Genomic DNA, 18,251 nt, shown 5'->3' with positions numbered 1-18,251 from the left:
TAGAGCATGGTGTGTGCAACGCCAGGGTTGTGGGTTCGATTCCCACGGGGGGCCAGTACAACAAAAAAAAGTCGCTCTGGATAAGAGCGTCTGCTAAATGACTTAAATGTAAAAATGTAAAAAAATGTGAGGACAGACATTTTTCGGAATAAATGTGATGAGTGAAAAACGCTATGAAATAGACCACTCCCTACCCGGTATCTTATTCTGCCGCTGTTGATGATTAGTTATTTGAGAAGGAGACAAGTCAAGACGCTGGACCGGGTGATTCAGTTTATAGTAAGGCAGTTTATTATGAGACAAAGATATTTGGCAAAGCGTGCACGGACTCCTTCGTTTAGCTCATAGGGAACTAGCAGAAGAGAGCCCCGAAACATAGTGTACATCCAATTTATACAATGAAATAACAGTGTGTTGACGTTGAGTCTAGTAGGTCCGCTCTCCTGACTGGTCGATGAGTGGAGGGACGGTCCACTCTCCAGGTGGTGTCGACTTCCCATTGGCCCTTGGCAGTGTCCTTTGTCCTCGGAGTCCAGCACCCCTAAGTGTGTGTGTGTGTGTGTGTATTTCTGGTAATTCGTGTCTGGGTGCTTGCGATATTCATGGAATGTTGTTCTTTACACCAGTGGTCAGTTCGTGTGGCTAGGGCTTAAGTCAGCCATCTGTCTCTGGGTGTGGTCGTGATTGGTATCAGTTGGTCGCTCAATATGTCTCTGGAATTTTGTTGTGTGCTGTTGTGAAACATGTTGTGCAAATGCCCTCCTTATATATCATTAGGTAAAACGTTAGATTATCTTTATTACAAATCCCCCTCTTCACGTCTGCAAGACGTGACAAAAAAGAACAATCTGCGGCACAGCGGGAGTGAAAACAAACAAACGGAAGTCAGAGACAAATTTTGTGAGTCCCCCTCTTCACGTCTCACCTCAGCAGATAACTTGTCAAGTCTCAATAGGGATTAAAATCATATCATTTCCATTACAATCCATCCGTTTTGCTAGATATTTCACATACATTATAACACATCTATTTTGATTGGATTCAGAAATTTCACACAAATTCAAACTAATTCATGCATCCCAATAGATGGTCTCATCTAACATGTGCTCCTCATATTTGAATGAATCCTCCACCTTGCTCGGCGGTAGGTACTTGTCATCTCATTGATCTGAACTTTGACTCGGTCCGTAGCTCACCATCTGCTCCGTTATCATCTCTCTAGAGTTCTGGTGATTAAACCTCTTGCACACGGGACCAAACAACAACCACACAACCCAATCACACTCATACAGGTGAAAGCAGCCCATAATACAGTTCTTGCAACACTTTTCCATTTCCCAAACATGATCTGTGTTATCAAAAATGTACGTACAGCAATGAACCTAATCATTCTACCTACACCATCCTCTTTGCCCGTAACCTATCGAGAGTCAGTCTATTTTACCAGGTCATGAGGGAGGTGGCGGATAATTGGTCAGAGAACCTCTTTACTGCATCCCCTGTTTCATTCATGAATCTCTGTTGATTAAAATATGTCATTAATTCAACCCACATTATTATTTATTGTCAACTACCAAAATAATGTAGTGTTAAAGCCTTCACATATTTGATTCATAGCTTTGTATTCATCTGGAACTTCCCTGAGGATGCCAATAGCATCCATCTTGTAAAGCTACTCCCATCCTGGTCAAAACTCCTCCTGTGCCTACTTTAGCCTCCTATAACTGGCCTCTGATGACTAACTCGAACTGGTTAGACCAATAACCCCAGGGCGCAATTCCTAACCACCCTTTGTGGTAATTTCTGTCGTATCGTCCTTTGCTGGTACTAGCCCACCCTTCATCAGTTATAGGTGCTATGAGGTTACACATTTTCTCCTGTGCTTTCAAACCTAAGTCAGTCATATTAACAATTACCTTTCCAGCCATTAAAATCATCTTAATTCTCGGTGCCATTTTTGTATCTATAACACTGGTATTCATCCGGAATTTAGGTGAACCGAGGTGGGTTGGCTGAGTACTTCAATCTGGCCAATCCATATTCCTGTACAGTTGTCTGCTTCCCCAGGAAATTGTTTGTTTACCTTAAATTCTACATCTTGATCTTCTTTGATTCCTTATTCTGTACGTCACTCATCAGTGTATTATATAGTTTATCTTTTACTTCTTCTCCATGACAACGGTAACCTATGTTTAGTACCAGTAGGTGGTGGATCTGAATATATCAGAAAGATTAGACTATGATGCAGCTCAGAGTTTCTACTCTTCCCAAAAACCGTCAACCCTCTCCTGCCCTTAGTCTCTCTGCTTGGTACCACCCCATACTCACACCTCTAGGAGCACACACAGTGATGAACGGTCGGGATAGGGAATCTTCGTTAAGGAGGTAACCCCAGGACCTTATTGGTTCTCGGTTCTTCTCCTAACTCTGTGTGTGATCATCAGTGGTCATATGTGTACATACCTCCTTGCAGTGGGTAACGTGGACCCAAGTGACTCTCTCAGCTTTTCTAATGGCAAAGGCAATGGTTTAACAGCACCTGGTATGGGCCTTCCCCACGGGACTGCTTCCCGTCTTTTCTCCTCAGGGACTGGATCCACACCCAGTCTCCTGGTTGGATTGAGTGAATCACCTTCTCCTGTAATTCACCTGTTGAACACAAAATCTTGGACATACGGGTTTGGTTAACAAACAGTCTTCTCATGTGCTCTGCTAGTATATCTTTAACTTCTATGTCTACCTGTTCTGGTATCTCTATTCTCCCTAACTCTGGCATTCTATAGGCTCTACCTGATTAGCTAAACTGTCATCCATCATTTAAAGAGATAGATCCCAGTATCAACACTAGGGATTATATCTTGTCCTAATATTCTAGCTACCATAATCACGTCCACCAAGTAAGTTGGGAACACTTCTACCCATTTGCTATACTTATCTGTTATTGTTAAACACCCCTTCTTCCCCTCAATTCGGAATAGTTCAATAAGTCCATTTCCAAATGTTGGAATGGACATTCTACAAAAAATGTTTTTGTTCTAGTAGCATCCTATCCTGTTCTATCGCCTGCTCTACCATACTCCCCCTATTTATACATGGCTCAAGCCATGTATCAATTTTGCTGCATTTCTTAACAATGTCTTTTGTAAGGTTAGTAAATTATCCTTATGTCAGCCCTTCTCTTGTAGGATTGCCCCCTTTCATATACCACATGTACAATTCTCCCTGGGGCATTCATCCTTAGCTACCCTGTGCATTTCTCTATCAAGTGTCCTATCTTCTTTAAGATTGAACAACTTCTTTCAACTAAATTATCATATATTTTCCTAGCGAATTTTACCAAACATAACTTAAAATCATAACTATAATACATGCCTATGGAGCCGATAGTCTCTCCATGTATTAATATCCTAACTAAATGAACCTAACATCTTCTATTCTTATGTCTTTTCTGTCTCTCCAGTGTTATTTCTGTCCTCACCTGTTTATAATTTAACTATGCTGGTCTCCACTCACTAACCGTTATCTAATTCTTCTATGTTACTTTTATCTTCTCTTCCTTGTTTATGCTCTCCTCCTTCTACTTCCAACCCATCAAGGTCTCAGCAGTGCAGGGGAGTACTAAATGTCTCATGGTCTTATTACATAGCTACTTACATTTATCTCGATACCCTCAATAATCCTGGATTCCCTACAGATGTCATATATTCCTGTCCTGTTGGCTTAAGTCTACCATTATTAACCTGTTTTATCAACAAAATATAATATTACTATTATATTAATTCCACAGTCTTGTTGTGTTAAATCTCTTCCACTAAATACAACCACAGCTGACTTCCTAAGGGAAAATAAACTTATCTAGATAATGTAAAAAGTACCCCTACTTATCAAACGATATTCACGTAACATAATCAGATCAAAATGACTAATCTGAACTACTCCCCAAAGAAAAATTATTGTACTCTTTTCGTCATTTTGTCTTCTCATTGGTTCAAATTGTCAATTGTGTCTAAGAACTTTAACTCCATCATAATTATCAGTTCTCCTAGCTTCCTTAAAGTCAGTATCCCAAATGACCTTAAATTCACCATCCAATGGCTTTTCATTGTGGCTGATCAGACCACAAAAGGAAAAGTCACCAGTGGGGTCAAAAAAGTCATAACCCCTTTTCAGAACCGTTTTTTCTTTCTTACTACATTAGACAAATGAAAGCTAATAACCTTATCTAGATTTCGTATCTCAAGTTCCCAGAACATTCCCTATCAAAAGAATTTCACGTGTTTAATTAAAACTCAGAAAATAAAACTTTAAAATGTCATGTGTGTCTACCCCTTTAATATATCCTGTCCCTAGGAATTTTTTCCCCAAAGAGCTAAGCGCTCCATATTCCATAAAATAACCATTTGGTCAGCATTTCCTCATACTACACCGATTCAGAAACCCAAAAGTTAACTACAAACAAAACCTAAAAATGCTTATACTTCCATTGTACTCCCCCCAATCATTAGTTTTAAACTTAATTGAACATGCGCTACCCTTGGATACAATACTGTACTTCAATCTATGAAACCCCATATTTTAACGTACTATTTAACCAATTTGACCCAAGATTACTTAAAACCTTAAAACCCCTTCAGTTTGTCTGCAAACCGGCCCACTCTGTTTGTTAGGAATACCCTGCCATTATACACAACTGTGTTTAATGTGCACCTTCCCTGTTAATTTAAAATTAACTCCACCTGTATCTTCTTACATTTTAGTCCCATTGTGCATGGGCTGAGATCCGAACCCGGGCCTCCCGCGTGGCAGGCGTGAAAACTAAACTATTCGAATGCATACTCGGGTTCAGTGTCTTCCACCTGAAGCAAAGGGAAACATTAGGCCCCTATCAGCCTGACCAGGGTCAATAGCGGTGGTGATCAGCCTAGTAGCAAGAGTACGAGCGCATGGAATGCAACAGCATCCACAAAGAACGAGTATTGCGACAAAGACGGAAATAGAGACCAGTACTGACGATACCAGCATTTTATATTTACCGAACGCATCCATCCAAGAATCCCACATAGAGGTATCCACCCCCGAGTGCCGCTTCATCTTGCCGTTGAGAGTTCGGAGACCCTCCAAGGCAAGCGTGAAACTACCGTCAGGAGCAGTATTATTAGGAATGAAGGTGCAGCACTGTTCCCCGAAGATAGTACATACGTTACCCTTTTCTGCCAATAGCATATCTACAGCAATACGATTTTGGAAAGCCATGAGCGAAGTTGCTTTCAATTGGCCGTGGATAGCTTCAAATCCCAGTTGAGTCCAATTACCCAATTTCTGAACATTAAAATGGATGTAATTTATTCTATCAATATTTTTGTTAATTGTGCACCACCAGCAAATAGAGGATTCAAACCCAGCAACCACTTGGTCTACCAACTTGTATTCGTCGGGAACCCCCCTGGGGACCCCGATAGCGTCAATGTAGGTGGAGTCCCCGGCAGGTTGGGCCGCTGTGCGTTTTGACTTAAATGGCCCAACCTCGGTTCCCAGGGATTGGATACGAGCAAGAAGATCCCAAACACCCATGGGGTAGACAGAAATAGGCAACAAGAGGTTAATTAGGCCACAGAGGCCAGTAGTATTATCAGGCAATCTATCAAACAAGCGTTTACCCCCACACCACCACCACACATCTGCTCTAGAGAGGGGTTTGAATGATCCGTAAACAGTAAAAACGTCTAGACACCATCCGTCCTGGATATCCCCTACCCAAGCTTTACCCCCAGTTAGGTTGACGCAGGTAAAGCTGGCCTTAGCAACAACATAAGAAAATAACGGCTTCATGACGGAGGATAGCGCGATTGGGTAAACCACGTCCCAGTCAGAACAATTTGCATCTAGATTGTCTTGTGACATTAATGGAATCAGACATGTCGGGGAGATAGGGGCAGGCACAATGCGGAGCAATGGTCTTGGCCCCATGCAAACCACACAGTTCTGACGGGTGGTATTAGCTGCTTCCTCAGTTAGCAGGAGCCAGTTGTTAGAGAACCCGGAGATACCGGTAGCTATCTGGATGGTATCATCCATAGTTGGCGGGGAGGTAGCCAAAGTAACTGGACCCCATGCTCCACCCTTCCTAGGCGCTGCCTCAGGAGATGAAATGTTGTCCTTCACCGTGATTGCTTGTGGGCTAGATAAATTAGTTAAGCAAATCCGCAGATTCCAGTCTAGGGAGTTTTGTACATATGGAGCGAGTACAAACTGCCGACAGCCTAGGCTTTTCCTTGGCCGAACAATAAATTTCAACCCCGTTGTAGTTGTAGATAATGTCAGGACCCTGCGCCAACCCCCGACATCGTCCCCCTCAGACCAAGCGGACCAGTCTGGACCAGATTCGGACACTAGATTTTTCCAGGACCACTCGCTATAGCCCCCTAAGGTCATATACCATATTTTGTCAGTAAACTCCATCGCACTAGCCCACCCATTTCTAGAACGTCCCAGAAGCCCCCATGGCAATGTCACTGTAGTGGTGGTGTTTATGGCTAGACATAGGGTGGTGCTCCTAACTTGTGTTGGAGTACATGATTTGTCAGTGTAGTCAGTGGAGCGTTTGTGGATCCTGTGGTTTGTGGAAGGTAGGGTACTGTTGACTGTGGGTGGGTGAGTAAGTTGTTGCACTAGCCATGTGAGAGTTCCTAAGGATACTCCAGTAATAATTATAAAAATAACAAACAGGGGAGCTGATATCCCTAGCCGCTCCCATGGAGGAAGATACCCCGTCCCTGGGCTTGGCGCCTTAGGACGTGGAAAAGGGAGCTGTGGCCCCATTTCCCTCGTCTAAGGGATCAGTGGTTGGGGTCGAATAAAGGGCGCGTAAGTCGGCCCTGGTTTCAGTCAAAGTTCTGGAAGGGGTTGGGGCTGGAGTGCAGTGTGTAAGGTGGTGCCAAGGTGCTCCTGATTTACCTTTGACCTGGACAGAGTGTGAAGTAACTTCCTTCACTTCGTACGGTCCAGTCCACCTGGGTTCCAGCCACTTTTTCTTGTGGACTTTGACCCTCACCCAGTCCCCAACTTTTACCTTCAGTGGTGGCGAGTCTCCCAACAGCTCCCCCTCTTGGACCTTGCGGATCTGTGTGGAGAGAGCTGCAGAAAGTTCCGTCAGTTTTTTCACATAATCAGACATTACAATTTGTTGTACATCAAGGGCGGGCATATGACCTCCCTCCCTTGGTGGACCAGGCATGACTCTACCAGTCATTATCTCATGAGGAGAGAGATGGGTGCCTGTACCTGGAGAGGCTCTCATAGCCATCAACGCCAGGGGCAGGGCTTCAACCCATGTCAACTTCGAACCTGCACATACCTTTGCTATTTTAGCCTTGAGGGTTTGATTAGCGCGTTCCACGAGGCCCTGAGATTGGGGCCTGTACACCGACCCAAATTTGTGTACAATCCCGATTCTCTCCTCCACCTGTCTCAAGTGCTTGTTACTGAAATGGGACCCGTTGTCGGATCGGATCTGTCTTGGAACCCCATACCTTGGTATGAGTTCGGTTTGCAGCCACTTTATGACTGACTTGGCATCCTCTCGTGCCGTTGGTATTGCCTCCACCCACCTTGAAAACCTGTCTACCATTACTAAAAGGTACCTTTTTCCACCAACCACGTTATCTGGCCCCATGTCTGTGTAATCTATGCTAATGTCCTGGAAACAGGCGCTAGGGACTGGAAAAAAACCCATAGGCGTTTGATAGGGCTTCTTGGGGTTGTAACTTCCACATATGCTACACTCGTCGCAGAATAGGTCAGTCAAGTCTTTCAGATCGGGGTGCCACCAGATGTAGGACACTTTCTGTAAAGTCTTCAGTTTCCCCTCATGTGTAGGCCCATGGGCCTCTCGTATGAGTTCTTGGCACAGGTTTGCGGGGGCCACCAATCTGCCGTCATGGCACCTCCATAGTTCGTCAGGTCCTTTAGTGGCCCCCTTTTGTGCCCATACTGAGTGTTCGTAAGGTCCGGCTGCTAGTTGCAACTCTCTGATGTCGTGTGGGGTGAGTTCAGGTTGAGATGTTTCTGGTCGTAACACCATTTGTCTGGGAGTGTACCCGCCGGCTTTCTTAGCTGCTTTGTCGGCTTCGTCGTTTCCCTCACTAATTCTGTTTTTCAACTGTTGGTGTCCTTTGCACTTCATTATGGCTACCTTTTCAGGCAGTGCGACTGACTTAATCAGTCTTTCCATTTGTGCCTTGTGTTTGATGGGGAGTTTCCCTGTGGTGGTGAAATTTCGTCTCAACCATTGTGGTCCGTCGATATGGACTACCCCATGAGCATAGGCTGAGTCGGTGTATATGTTTACAGTTTTTCCTTCTGCCCTTTTCAATGCTTGTGTTAAGCCTATGATCTCAGCCAGCTGTGCAGATGCAGGTTGCGGAATAACGGCTGCTTCCAGGGTGACATGTGACCCATCCGGTAGTTGTTGCACCACAGCGTACGCTGCTATGTTTCCTTCTTCCCCTCTATAGCAACATCCGTCTGTGTACAGCCATAGATCAGGGTTTTGGTGTGGTTTGTTCTCCAGGTCAGGTCTCAGCTTCAGTTCTTGTGCTGCTCTTTCGGCGCATGAGTGGGGTAAGCCTTCCTCTGCGTTAAGTGCATCTGCCATGTTCTTGTCGGTGTTGACAAATTTGATGTGTGATTGGGTGCATTTGTTCTGTATTTTGTTTTTTCTTTCAGAACTGAACGTGAATTCCTTGCTCATCAGGTACGCTGCCACTCCATGGTGGGTGTGAATTTCCAATGGATGACACATCACTAGATGGGCTGTTTTTTCTATGGCTTTTGCCACTGCTGCCACGTACCTGGAACATGTAGTTTGACCTATTTCGATGTGGTCCAGTTTTGAGGAGTGGTACATCAACACTCTCCTCACCCCCTCTTTTTTCTGAAATAGGATGGACGATGTGAATCCTTCCTTTTCAGAAACATCCAGATGGAACTTGTTTTTGTAGTCAGGTGCAGTGAGAGCTGCGGCCACGGATAGGTCTGTTTTTAGGAGTGCAAATGCCTCAGAAGCTTCAGGTGTCCAAGCCAAAGAGGCGTGCAGGTTTCTCGCACCAGCCACACGCACCATTTCTCTCATAGGCTCGGTTCTTGCTGTGTATTCAGGGATATGTGTACGGCTATACCCTGTCAGGCCCAAAAATGACAGCATACCCGAAACATTGATGGGGCGTGGGTGATGTAAGATAGAGTCTCTGTGTGCTTTGGAGAGTCCCGCTCCCTCACCTGATATCTCTCTTCCAAGGAAGAGTACGGTTCTGCGACAGGATTGGACTTTGCACATTTTCACCTTGTATCCCTTGGTTGCTAGGAAGTCCAGCAGAGTTTTTGTCATTTGTAGGCAGAGATCAGATGTAGGAGCGGCTAGGAGGGGGTCGTCCACATACTGGATGAGAACCACTCCATCGGGAATTTTCAATTCGCCCAGGTGTTTTTTTAGGATGTGATTGAAGATCCCAGGTGAGCACCTGTATCCCTGTGGGAGAACCGAGTACGTGTACTGCTGGTGTTCATACGTAAATGCAAAGAGTGGTTGGGAAGCCATATCCAGTGGGATGCTGAAAAATGCGTTTGCCAAGTCCACCACTGTGAAATACTGGTGTTTGGGAGACAGGTTGCTCAATGTGATGTGAGGATCTGGGACAGGAAGATCAATGGGTACAGTAACGTCATTTACTGCTCGGAAGTCTTGGACCATCCGGTGAGTTTCACCTCCTGCCTTTAGCACTGGTAGAATGGGAGTGTTCCATGAGGATATAGTTTTGTAGATGACTCTTGCTCCTAGTAGGCCTTCAATGGTAGGCTTGATACCGATGATTTGTTCGGGTTTCAAGCGATACTGGGTCCGGAAAACAGGCTGTTGCTCAGGGTCCACAAGAGTGATGGTAACCGGTGCTACGTGGAGCTGTCCTACGTCAAATGGGGAGGTGGTCCATATCTTTTCATCCACCGTCGAGATCAGCGCTGCGGTGGATGGGTGGTCGGTATATGGCTTACCATGGTGTCTTGGAAGGGTCAGCCGTTCTGGGTGGCAGAGCTCTTCTGTGTCAATATCAAGGAATCTCCACATGTTTTCAGTTGTGGCTTTGTGTATGCCGGCCGTATGGGTGGGCTCCCACTGGAGTTTGGAGGCTCGTCTGATCATTGGTCCCAGGCTTCTTGCCTCGAAACCATTTCCAACAGTGAGTGTGACGTGAGGAGCGGACTCCTCGCCCAACAGGTACCAAGACTTCAAGTGAGGTTGCAAGATGACAGGGGCTGCTACCCCCTCTTGTCCACATACTATCGTGCAGCACCTGATTGATGGCTTGAGTGGCATCATGTTCTCATCCCAGTCATCAGTGTATGGATTGTCGTCGTTGTCTGTGACATTGAGGGTGCAGTGCACCTCTGCCTGTGGAGTCTTGTATGGGTGTAACGTGTAGATCTGTGTTTTCAGCTGGTTGAACTGGAACTGGATGCGTGGAGTTCCTATTCCCGTTGGAATACACTTCAACCAATACATTTCTTGAGTCGCAGATAGGACAGGGGCCGGTAGGATAGGTAACATGAGGACCTTCACTGGTTTGCTTGTGGTGGAGAGAATGGGGCAGGTGGAGACCTCCACGCCGTTGTTAGTCAAATATATAGAGCACTGTAGTTTACACAAGAGGTCTCGTCCCAACAGGTTGATGGGGCAGTTGGGGCAGTATAGAAACTGATGTTTGAGTTTTGATAGGCCCCATGAGAAGTTTAAGGGGACGGTTCTCTTTTGAGCTTCGGGGTTTCCTGACACCCCCACCACCTGGATGAATTCCGAAGATAGTTGCTGACGGGTTCGGATAGCCGAATATGTACAACCTGTATCAACTAGAAATTTATGGGGTACCCTTTCAATTTCACACAGAACAGTATAGAATTGCATCTCCATGCAGTGCTGGCTAGGGCAGGGGGGCGGGGTCCCCCAATGCAGGTGTTAACGGATGAGGGCAGTTGCGAGCCATGTGCCCATGTTGTCTACAATTATAACAGTTCATGCCCCCCCAACGGGGTTGACCTCCTTTCCAAGGTGTTTGGTATCCTGGTTGAGCCATCCATGACGTTGGATAACTCAACTGAGGCGGCGGGTAGGTTGTTGGGGCGGTCATGGGCATGGGTTAGTTCATATGTTGCGCCACTTGGGGAACTCCCATGGTAACGGGGTTATCTTGCTGCCACTGCTGCTGCATCATTTGGGTCACTTTTTTCTCTATAACCTGTGATAGGTCTTCCGGGTTCTCCACCACCATCTGTTTCTTGGGCTTTTCACCTTTTGGGCCTCTTTCAATTGTAGCTTCAGTAGCTGGACTTGAAGGGACTGGACCTGTGTGTCCGCTCCCCCTTTTTCCTTGTAGAATTGGGTGAGGTGGTGATTGGCGTGTGAGTTGAATTGCTGTAGAGGAAGTGCCATCAACCCTACGGTGTTTCTGAGTTTCACTTTAACTTCTCCAGGGCAGCCATTCACTACCATTTCTTTCCACATGCTGAGTGTAGTTTCCGTGTGGTCATATGGTTCTTCATGGACAGTCCTCCACGTGGTCTTGGCCCTGTCCAGGTAGGCTGCTGGTTGCTCTCCTGGAGTGATAGTGAAAGAGGACAGGGTAGCATGGTTCCTTTCAGTGAGATACGCCCGACGCAACACCTCACACAGCACCTGTCGTATGTCCCCCAGTGGTGCAGAGGGGGGCGCGCTGTTCAGATCTGCCTCTTTTATGAGAGATGCCATTGTGCCATGGTCCGTTGCTCTGGCCAGTAGTGCTTTTATGTCTCCTAGGCATATGCGTAGTCCTGAGGTGAGGGTCTGGAGCTGCAGCAGCCATGCCGAGGCTCCTCCGTGCAGGCTGGGGAGTTGTTCCATGAGGGTGGTCAAGTCTGTCATCTTCCATGGCTGGTATTCTTCATATCGAGGGTCTGCAGCGGGCCTGAGTGGCAGCTGCATGGCAGATCCATAACCCCCTCTATGGTCCCATTGTTCCCTTGATGTCACTCCTCTCTCTCTCTCTCTCAATTCTTCCAGGCGGACTGATCTTCTGACCGGTTGTAGTAGGTCTGTCACTTTCCCTGTCATCACTCCTTCTACATGAAAAGCACCTCCATCCCTGTCCGCTTTTTCCAGTAGTGTTTTAGCCATGGTGATGGACTCGCTTACCTTTCTCTGCCGGTTGACAATGTTCATGCTGATTGGGGTGTGTCTGGTCCTTCCCTCATCGTCCTCACAAGGTAGGCTTCCCTGAGATGACCAGCCCCCTCCGCAGGACGGTGGGGTAGGAGAAGGTCGCCTAGTGTAATAGTCGGGGTTAGGGGTAGAGGAAAACCCGGCCCCTCCTCCCATACTAGAAAGGGATGTCGGAGCACTTCCCCCCTTACCTTCGTGTCTCTCTGTATGTTGGTTGTCGGTGGCCAGTTCTTCACACACAAGATGTCCTTCCTGTATTCCCAGGCTCACAGTTCCTTTTAACTGTCCACCCTGTACTGAAAATACCGGCGCCTGTATTGCGGGAGGAACAAGGGAAGGGTCTGATAGGAAGGGATTGCGAGATTTTCCCCCTTGGGAGAGTCCTATTGAATAAGGAGGGGGTGGCTGGGTTACCTCATTTGGTACCTCTGGGTATAGTGGAGCAGACGCCACGTCGACGTCAGCACCCTTGGTCGGTTCTGTGTTTATGTCAGTCGTGGCTGTCGTCACTATCCCCATCATGTCTGGTTTCTTATATGGGAGTGCCTTTCTAGTCTCCTCTATTGCCCAGGTCCCTATTCTCAACTCTGCCTCTGTCTTTTCTCTGTTCTTGGTCCCTTCCTTTTTAAACAGGTGGTTCCTGTTTCTTTCCTTTTCACTTTCCATTCCCTTCTCAACTGCTTCCTTCAAACCTTCCTCCATCACTACCAATTGTCCCTTTGTCGGGGCCCCTCCGCTAAAATAACCTGCCTGTGTCCATCTCAACTTTACATCCTCCCACACTTTCCTTATTCCTTTATAATGTTCCTTTCCCCCCGCCCTATCCTGTATCTTCTGATCTAAATATTCGCTAAATTTAAATTTGGTTGGTGGAATGGTTGCCATTTTATTACCCACACTAATGTCGCTCTATCTTTGTATTCTTAGCCCGTCGTTGGTCAAAACCATCGATGTATTCACGGTGCTGACACAGACTTATCTCTGGTGCCCCACCCTCGTAGACAAAGTTCCTACAACTATAAATTTACTTTAATTTAATAAACTGCCTATATTACAGAAGCAGAATAATAACCACTTCAACCTTTATTGACAGTTCGTTAATTGTATTGTTGAAATAACCCAGGACAATACCAACAGCACGGCGGCTGACCACAATTCACTCAGTAATTCTTAAAAATTATACAAATAAAATTATATTGATTAAAAAGAGACCTGTGAAACGCTCAATCAACACCTCAATATTCCAAATTATCCGACTGTATATTGGCGCTCCTAACTGATGACTACTTCAGTTGTCCCAATCTCACGGATATTTCCAGGTAAATTTTCTATGCACCCTACTGTGTATTGACGCTCCGGACTGAGAGTCACTTCAGTCCGCCCCAATTTCACGGAATGCACTATTCCAATGTATCTGACTGTATATTAATGTCTCCAACTAAACGCCACTTCAGCCGGACAGAAACTCACAGATACGTTTTACCAATCCCAGTTTACTGACGCTATTCGGTTGCCGATCCCAGTTATCCTAACGCGACTCGGCTCATCCTACCCAATCCCAATCTTACTGACGCTACTTGATTAATCCTAACCAATCCCAGTTTTACCAACGCTACTTGGTTCTAATCGTGTTCAATCCCAGTGTTACTGACGCTACCTAGTCGAGCGCTACTTTGACTAGTCCCAGTATACCTACGCGACTTGATATCACAATCCAGTCATTTAAACACCAAATATCCTTGTACTCAGCCTTGACATTTGTTTATACAATTTTATACAATATTAACAGTAATTCATACTCACGCCCAGTACTACTGATCAAATTTTGTATAAAGACTATAATACAATATGCAGATTTTGTTTTAACAGGCTCTGCTTACCTTTCTTTTAATCGAGCTCGTTGATCAGTTTCCCGGGGCAAGCAGAATCGCCGATGACTCCTGCGGACAGGTCACCCGTCCTTACAAGATTGTCCTGGACTTGTCTCTTCTCACATCAACCATTAATGGACCGAATTCAGGAGTTTGAAACCATCCTCTGCTACCAATTCTGTTGATGATTAGTTATTTGAGAAGGAGACAAGTCAAGACGCTGGACCGGGTGATTCAGTTTATAGTAAGGCAGTTTATTATGAGACAAAGATATTTGGCAAAGCGTGCACGGACTCCTTCGTTTAGCTCATAGGGAACTAGCAGAAGAGAGCCCCGAAACATAGTCTACATCCAATTTATACAATGAAATAACAGTGTGTTGACGTTGAGTCTAGTAGGTCCGCTCTCCTGACTGGTCGATGAGTGGAGGGACGGTCCACTCTCCAGGTGGTGTCGACTTCCCATTGGCCCTTGGCAGTGTCCTTTGTCCTCGGAGTCCAACACACCTAAGTGTGTGTGTGTGTGTATTTCTGGTAATTCGTGTCTGGGTGCTTGCGATATTCATGGAATGTTGTTCTTTACACCAGTGGTCAGTTCGTGTGGCTAGGGCTTAAGTCAGCCATCTGTCTCTGGGTGTGGTCGTGATTGGTATCAGTTGGTCGCTCAATATGTCTCTGGAATTTTGTTGTGTGCTGTTGTGAAACATGTTGTGCAAATGCCCTCCTTATATATCATTAGGTAAAACGTTAGATTATCTTTATTACACCGCTATACAACTTTGTATGCGTTGTTTTTTGGAAACCTTGTTATTTATGAAGTTTTTGGAATAGATTCCTGTTGGAACGTTCTACAAATTATACCCACCCAGGTTGAAGTCATAAACAGCGTAATGCTTGAAGCACAGCGAAGGGCTGTTTGAATGAATGCTTATGAGCCTGCTGCTGCCTACCACCGCTCAGTCAGACTGCTCTATCAAATCATAGACTTAATTATAATATAATAAACACACAGAAATACGAGCCTTAGGTCATTAATATGGTCGTATCTGGAAACTATCATCTCGAAAACAAACGTTTTTTTCTTTCAGTGACATAATGAACCGTTCCGTATTTTATCTAACGGGTGCCTTAGACCGCTGTGTCACTCGGGAGGCCTCTCATGGTGCTTCTTGACCGTAAATTTATTAGGTACACCCATCTAGTACTGGGTCGGACCCCCTTGTAGCCACGAAGGGATGCACCTGGTCAGCAAAAATGTTCAGATACGCTGTGGTGTTCAAACGCTGCTCAATTGGTATATTCCTGTGCCAGGAAAACATTACACCACCGCCACCAGCCTGTACCGTTGACACCAGGCAGGATGGGGCCATGGACTCATGCTTCTTGTGCAAAATCCTGACTCAGCCATCAGCATGACGCAACAGGAACCAGGATTTGTCGGATCAGGCAATGTTTTTTCGCTCCTCTATTGTCCAGTGTTGGTGATCGCGTGTCCACTGGAGCCGCTTCTTCTTGTTTTTAGTTGATAGGAGTGGAACCTGGTGTGGTCGTCTGCTGCAATAGCCCATCCGTTACAAGGACCTCTGAGATGTGCGTTCTGAGATGCTGTTCTGCACACCACTGTTGTACTACGGCGTTATGTCTGTTTGTGCCCGCCTGTTAGCTTGCATTATTCTAGCCATTCTCCTTCGACCTCTCTCATCAACAAGTTGTTTTCGTCCACTGGACTGCCGCTGACCGGATGTTTTGTTTGTCGCACCATTCACGGTAAATCCTAGAGACACGGTTGTGCGTGAAAATCCCAGGAGGCCGGACGTTTCTGAGATACTCGAGATACTGACAATCATACCATGCTCAAAGTCTCTTAGGTCGCTTGTTTTACCCATTCTAACGTTCAATCGAACAGTAACTGAATGCTTTGATGCCTGTCTGCCTGCTTTATACAGCAAACCAGGGCCACCAGACTCACTGTCTGTAGGAGTGAACCATTTTCGTGAAGGGGGTGGCGTACCTAATAAACTCACATTGACCCTAAAATATATATTCTCACATTGACCCTAAAATATACACTGCTCAAAAAAATAAAGGGAACACTTAAACAACACAATGTAACTCCAAGTCAATCACACTTCTGTGAAATCCAACTGTCCACTTAGGAAGCAACACTGATTGACAATAAATTTCACATGCTGTTGTGCAAATGGAATAGACAACAGGTGGAAATTATAGACAATAAACAAGACACCCCCAATAAAGGAGTGGTTCAGCAGGTGGTGACCACAGACCACTTCTCAGTTCCTATGCTTCCCTGCTGATGTTTTGGTCACTTTTGAATGCTGGCGGTGCTTTCACTCTAGTGGTAGCATGAGACGGAGTCTACAACCCACACAAGTGGCTCAGGTAGTGCAGCTCATTCAGGATGGCACATCAATGCGAGCTGTGGCAAGAAGGTTTGCTGTGTCTGTCAGCGTAGTGTCCAGAGCATGGAGGCGCTACCAGGAGACAGGCCAGTACATCAGGAGACGTGGAGGAAGCCGTAGGAGGGCAACAACCCAGCAGCAGGACCGCTACCTCCGCCTTTGTGCAAGGAGGAGCAGGAGGAGCACTGCCAGAGCCCTGCAAAATGACCTCCAGCAGGCCACAAATGTGCATGTGTCTGCTCAAACGGTCAGAAACAGACTCCATGAGGGTAGTATGAGGGCCCGACGTCCACAGGTGGGGGTTGTGCTTACAGCCCAACACCGTGCAGGACGTTTGGCATTTGCCAGAGAACACCAAGATTGGCAAATTCGCTACAGGCGCCCTGTGCTCTTCACAGATGAAAGCAGGTTCACACTGAGCACGTGACAGACGTGACAGAGTCTGGAGATGCCGTGGAGAACGTTCTGCTGCCTGCAACATCCTCCAGCATGACCGATTTGGCGGTGGGTCAGTCATGGTGTGGGGTGGCATTTCTTTGGGGGGCCGCACAGCCCTCCATGTGCTCGCCAGAGGTAGCCTGACTGCCATTAGGTACCGAGATGAGATCCTCAGACCCCTTGTGAGACCATATGCTGGTGCGGTTGGCCCTGGGTTCCTCCTAATGCAAGACAATGCTAGACCTCATGTGGCTGGAGTGTGTCAGCAGTTCCTGCAAGAGGAAGGCATTGATGCTATGGACTGGCCCGCCCGTTCCCCAGACCTGAATCCAATTGAGCACATCTGGGACATCATGTCTCGCTCCATCCACCAACGCCACGTTGCACCACAGACTGTCCAGGAGTTGGCGGATGCTTTAGTCCAGGTCTGGGAGGAGATCCCTCAGGAGACCATCCGCCACCTCATCAGGAGCATGCCCAGGCGTTGTAGGGAGGTCATACAGGCACGTGGAGGCCACACACACTACTGAGCCTCATTTTGACTTGTTTTAAGGACATTACATCAAAGTTGGATCAGCCTGTAGTGTGGTTTTCCACTTTAATTTTGAGTGTGACTCCAAATCCAGACCTCCATGGGTTGATAAATTGGATTTCCATTGATTATTTTTGTGTGATTTTGTTGTCAGCACATTCAACTATGTAAAGAAAAAAGTATTTAATAAGATTATTTCTTTCATTCAGATCTAGGATGTGTTGTTTAAGTGTTCCCTTAATTTCTTTGAGCAGTGTATATTCTCACATTGACCCTAAAATATATATTCTCACATTGACCCTAAAATATATATTCTCACATTGACCCTAAAATATATATTCTCACATTGACCCTAAATATATATTCTCAAATAGAACCTACATAGTGTATTCTCACATTTCTTGCGAATGAAATCAGTCAGTTCGCAGGAAATTATGTTTTCCTTTCAAAAGTACAGGTAATTATTGCAGTCCAATTTTAGTTTCAAATGTTTTGAGTACAGAGAAGCTTCAGATTTTCTGTGTCCATGAGTTGAGTCAGTAAAGGAACAACTTAATTCAAGCCTTTTGATCAATATTATAGCATAGTAATATCTGAGTTATAATAGACCTGTATTTGTTTGAGAGCTTTGTTGAGCTCATGCCTGTCAACTTAATTCCTCCTCCTATTTTCAGGCCAAATCTACTGTGGAAGGGGAGAGAGACCTCCAGCCATGGAAGAAAGAAGAGGGTCTGAGGGAGATGCCAG

At 45.9% G+C, this 18,251-nt stretch overlaps 1 protein-coding gene and 1 long non-coding RNA gene across 6 annotated transcripts in view; one reads left to right on the top strand and one right to left on the bottom strand.

Moving 5' to 3' along the window:
• Nucleotides 1–18,251, top strand: part of LOC106610380 (zinc finger protein 773) — a 52,749-nt gene that overhangs the window by 32,705 nt on the left and 1,793 nt on the right. For all 5 annotated transcript variants that reach the window (XM_014209714.2, XM_045722941.1, XM_014209715.2 and 2 more), the window contains one exon: nt 18,179–18,251. In XM_014209714.2, the coding sequence (XP_014065189.2) occupies nt 18,179–18,251 (73 nt within the window). The remainder of the gene's footprint in view (nt 1–18,178) is intronic.
• LOC123744208 (uncharacterized) lies at nt 774–1,670 on the bottom strand. The gene is made up of 2 exons (XR_006770804.1): nt 1,134–1,670; nt 774–848 (listed from the first exon to the last, which is right to left on the bottom strand). It is a non-coding gene; the product is annotated as an uncharacterized lncRNA (long non-coding RNA).

This window comes from Salmo salar, chromosome ssa08, assembly GCF_905237065.1.
Source record: "Salmo salar chromosome ssa08, Ssal_v3.1, whole genome shotgun sequence".
NCBI lineage: Eukaryota > Metazoa > Chordata > Actinopteri > Salmoniformes > Salmonidae > Salmo > Salmo salar.
This window is presented reverse-complemented; position numbering and strand designations above follow the sequence as displayed.